Genomic DNA, 5035 nt, shown 5'->3' with positions numbered 1-5035 from the left:
AAGCGCAGCGTTGTCAACATCACACGGACGGGGAGCAGGGGGGGGGTTGTTGTCGGCATCGACCCTTGCTGATCGCACCATCAAAGGTGTCTGCCGCCAATTACGCGTTGCTCACAATGCCATGTTGTGGGGGGGGGGGGGGTTGGTAGGCGCTTGAGCGGTGGAAGCAGTAGTCGGCGTTCTTGCGGCGAGTCGATATCTGGACATGGCAAAGTGCCGGCTCCCACACCGCGCCTCCTCCAACCCACCCCATTCACGACGAACCTGTAGCCGCACTGACCAGCCCGGTGAAGTATGGCCTACCAACAGCCACGGCCGATGCGAAGTGGGGGAAGGGAGGCCTTCATCCCTAAGTGGATTGACAACGGACTGGGAGTCATCATTATCATCATCATCACTATTATTATAACAGCGGCGTGAGCTTGAAGCCGTACATTACGCGTTTAACTTTCTTTTCGTCACAGTCGCATTACAGCTGTGCTCTTGGCGTCAATCGCGTCACGAGACGGAGACAGCTCAACGATTTACGACCTCTCGCAAAGCGAACAGTGCACCACCCTACGCCAAGGCAATGACGACCCGGGGAATACAGAGGACGCCACGGGTTGGATTGCCGAAAAGGTGCGCACTGCAATGATTGCCCGTTGGCCTCTTGGTGTTTGTCGCCAAGGTTGTCGCGTCGTGCGCACGAGACGAGGGGACTGCCAAATCAGCGCCTCCTGCCACGGACACCTGCGAGACTTTCGCTTTCTTCTGGATCCGGCCGAGGGCGGCGTTGGACCAGCGTGGGCTCCGTCTCTCGATCACCACGCCAACCCCTCCCCCCCCCTCGATCACCCCCCCACCCCCCGGCTCCTCCGTCTCTCTCACGACGCCTCCTTGCACTCGGAAATCTTCTTGAAGCTCTTGCGGAAGCTGTCGTCGAGGAAGGCGTAGAGGAAAGGGTTGAGGCAGCTGTTGGCGTAGCTGAGGCTCGTAATGAAGTAGGAGAGGCCGACGATGAACGGCGTCTGCTGCACGTCGGTGGTGAAGGCCACAATGATCGCCAGGTGGTAGGGCGTCCAGCAGAAGAGGCACACGGTGATGACCACGAACACCATGACCGTGACGCGCTTCTTCGCCTTGTCCAGCGCCTGCGCGTGCGAGTTGAGGCGCATGCTGCGCAGACGGTAGAGCATGGCGCTGTAGAGGACGCAGATGGTAGACACCGGGATGACGAAGCCGAGGAGGAGGGCGTAGAGGCGGCTCGCCTTGTGCCAGAACTTCTCCGGATCGGGGAAGTCGAGCCAGCAGCTCGTCCTGTGCAGCTCGTCCGTGTAGGTGGTGGCGAAGACGGCGAAGGGCAGCACGATGAGCGTGACGAGCATCCACACGCATAAGGACACGATCTTGGCGGCGCGGTAGGTTCGCCGAGGCAGCTTCTGAGACTTGACCGTGGCCACCACCACCAGGTAGCGGTCGATGCTCATGACGGTGAGGAAGAAGATGCTCGTGAACATGTTGAACTGGTCGATGGCGATGATGAGCTTGCACATGACCTCGCCGAAGGGCCAGTTGAGGAGCAGGTGGTTCGCGATGTTGATGGGCAGCACCAGCGTGAAGAGCTCGTCGGCGATTGCCAGGTTGAGGATGAACACGTTGGTCACCGTCTTCATCTTGGGGCCCTTGAGCACCACGTAGATGACGGCGCTGTTGCCCGTGAGCCCGATGGCGCAGATGATGGAGTAGATGATGGGCATGGTGATGTAGAAGTCGGAGCAGTAAGGCGGCGTCGCGCAGCCGAAGAAGGTGGAATTGCCCGCGTCGGCGTAGTCGTCCGAGCTGCAGTTGCTCCCGTTCGTGGGGACGCAGTCGAGGGCCGCTGGTCCTTGCATCTCGGTCCCCATTCTGCAGAGACGTTGTTAGTTTATCCGCATCCCCCACACGCCCCACCCCCGAACACGCTACCGCCTCCTCCCCCCTCCTCCACCAACAACGAGTTTTCTCGCCAAAATCCAATGCAAGTTCTGTCAATTACGAGGGTGACCATTAAGCGCGCGCCGGGAAACGTCTTGGGGTCGAGATGGATCGTGCGTGCATTGGTTGACCGACGTAAGTTGAGCTTCTTTCGCACCGTACGTAGCCCAACCGCGCTAATCGGAGGTGCGGGGGTGTAAGGACAACAAACTAAACACACGGAGCAGTGCTAACGAAATGAGTTAGTCAATCTGGACGATGTGAAAGTGCGTAGCTCCAGTGGCTTCCTAATATCGGAAGGAAAGAGCGTTCCAGACGTCCGCAGAAGCGCATCTGAAAGCGCGCGATGATCACGCGGTGACCGTCGTCTTCATTCGACAGCGAGCCAAAAGCCGCCGCTGCTGCTACTGCTGCTGCCGCTGCTGCTACTGCTGCTGCTACGAGGACGACCACCGGAGTTGGCGTGGTTGATGGTCTACGCTCCTTGACGAGACCAGCGAGGCATCGTGGTTTATCGCCGCGTCACTGGGCCGAGTGCTCCACCTTAATAACGAGCAGCGGATCGTGAAGAGACTCCTTGGTCGTATCCCTGATGAGTGGCCTAAGGAGACAAAGGGGCGTTAATTGCAAATAGCGAGCGGTTAATGACGCCGGGCGATGCGCGATTCGTCACAAATTAACCAGGTGTCAGTCACGCGGGGCCTGCGTATCGGTGCGATGAATCTTGTGCATTTCCTGTAACGGACTGTTGCGCAAGTGCTGTTAGCGAGCACCTATGAAGCCTGGCACGGCACACGTGGGGGTGGGTGGCCAACACCACGCCCCGGCCGTCTTTGTTTCCCCAATGCTGATAATTACACACCGCACCAGATACTCATTTGAGGCTGAGTCGGCCTAGGGGAGACTCAGGACCGGTTCATTCGTCGCGAGCGTGAAATCGAACTCTGATGGCTGGATTCGTAGCGCAGTGCGCTAATCACTGCGCCACCGCTCCCCAGTCACGCACGCGCGCGCGCCCTCACGCAGCGTTGCATTACAACGGATGCGACAACGGAGACGCGAAAATGAGTAAATAACTACACGTCCCTTTGGCCAAAAATGTATGAACCGCAAGTGAAGTATGCGCCTACATCGTGGATAATTTTGCGGACAAAATCGGCAACTCCTCCGAACTTTGTTTTTCAAACGCGAAACTGTTGCGCGCGCGTCAAATGTTCCAAAATGCGTAAACATCGTTCTTGAAAGAACCCATCCGCCGCGCTGTGCAAAGCTCTGCGATGAATTGCCGGGTTCCCACCGCGCGTTGCTCCGGCACGATGTCCGACGTTTCGCTGACGGGAATGCTCACCGGCACGTGGAGCGAAACGTGGGACATCAAGACCGAGCAAAGCACGCGGCACGACCCGAACACACGAGTCGATGTTTTTTTTATTAAGCTAATTATTGTTGCACTAAGCAAACGACATAGAAAGCGACAACGCAAACAGCAAAGCAAATAAAGGATGGTGCTCCGCGGGTCATTGTTGTAAACGAGCTTGGGACTGAATGTTTCTTACCCAGCGTAAACAAATACAACCAATCACAAAACAACACTGAGACAGGGGTTATTGAACTCGAGTGTGAATCCTTACCGAGGTGTGGACTTAGCAGCGGGATGATGCGAAGGGGCCAGGCTGGAGCGAGAGGATCGAGAGAGAGGCTGGAGAGAGAGAGGACAGATGACGGGGAGCTCTGCATGCAGCTATGAGCTACCCGTCGGAGGCCGTCGGACTGCGAGAAGGGCTGCGTGCAGAACGAGAGAGAGCGAGAGAGTGAGCGAGAGAGTGAGCAAGAGGTGGGGGTTTACATAAAGCAAAGTAAAAAAAATTACGAAATGATGAACGAAGCAAAGTGCCGACTACATCGAGCATCTTCTTGTTTCCACTGATCGTAAAAAAGAGAGGAGAGAGAGGGGCTGCAGAGAGAGAGAGAGGCAGGCTGGAGCGAGAGGAGAGAGACGGAGGCTGGAACGAGAGGAGAGAGACGGAGGAGAGAGAGGGAGACTGCAGAGGCGGAGTCGCAGCTCTGAGCGCGCCTCTTCCGAGTTGGAGTCCTCAATGCGGAGCTCCCCGCCCCCGCAATTCCACCGTGTAGGGGAGGGGGGGTACCTGGTGTAGCGGTGTGTAGTCAACGTCGTCACTCGGGAGACAAAGGCGGCCGGGCGTGGTGCTGGCCACCCACCCCCTCGTGTGCAGTGCCGGTCTTGCTAGGTGCTACTCGCTAACAGCACTTGCCCCTACAGTCTGTTGAGGCTTCCACGGGGGATCTTTGTCTTTGTTGTGCGACACGATCTCGGCTACGATACCCGGTCGTGCACGAGAATTACTCACAGCCCGCTGTCAATCCACTGCTGGATGAAGCCTCCCCCCCCACGCCGTATTGGTTTATGCAGAGGACGGAATACATCATTAGGACGGTTTACATAATTAGGACGGTTTACATAATCACAACACAAAGGGAAATCACCGGCTCGGAAGGTCGGTGATGATTTGGCCCCGTGCAGGCTGTGTTGAGTAAATGCATCATAGTGCGTCCACTTCTGTTCTAATTTGAGGGTTTCTATCTCACGTCTTGTCCCCCTCCTGGTTACAGGCGTGTCGATAAGGAGCTCTGCTCTGTTCACACGGAAGACGTCAGGTCCCACAATTTTCTCATCTCCCCCCCCACCTCCAACTCGTGAAGCCACAGAGCCCAGCGTGGGAGAGGGGGGCGGGGGTAGCCTACGCGGAGATGGAGTGATGGAATTGCCGCGGTGGCTAGGAGATGTTAACTACCTCGCCTGGTATACAGGAGGTTGTGGGTTCGGTTCCGACCCTGACGCGTGGTGTATATTTGGAGTGTACGTGTCTCTCTCTCCCCGTGGCCGCGTGAATTTTTCTCTGATTCCTTCGGTTTTTTTGCCTCCACATGTGTAAACATGCGTTTAAAGTTTTTGGCTGATGCTTTACATTTTCACCGTGGTAAGCCACTTCGTTGAGCTATCATTTGTGGCCAAGTCACTTCTGAAAAAAGAGTCATATATAGCTCAGTGGGCCTTGCC

At 56.6% G+C, this 5035-nt stretch overlaps 1 protein-coding gene across 1 annotated transcript; it reads right to left on the bottom strand.

The window, feature by feature from the left end:
- Positions 1-829: 829 nt before the first annotated feature.
- Positions 830-4045, bottom strand: LOC144946274 (neuropeptides B/W receptor type 1-like). Its single transcript, XM_078875168.1, has 3 exons — positions 3588-4045; positions 2500-2557; positions 830-1887 (listed from the first exon to the last, which is right to left on the bottom strand). Exons 1-3 carry the CDS (start codon positions 3691-3693, stop codon positions 867-869), a joined length of 1185 nt encoding a protein of 394 aa, XP_078731294.1. The 5' UTR covers positions 3694-4045; the 3' UTR covers positions 830-866.
- Between the last annotated feature and the right edge of the window lie 990 nt (positions 4046-5035).

Source organism: Lampetra fluviatilis, chromosome 2, assembly GCF_964198595.1.
Source record: "Lampetra fluviatilis chromosome 2, kcLamFluv1.1, whole genome shotgun sequence".
Classification (NCBI taxonomy): domain Eukaryota; kingdom Metazoa; phylum Chordata; class Hyperoartia; order Petromyzontiformes; family Petromyzontidae; genus Lampetra; species Lampetra fluviatilis.
Note: the sequence above shows the minus strand (reverse complement) of the source record. Positions and strands in the feature narration are given on the sequence as shown.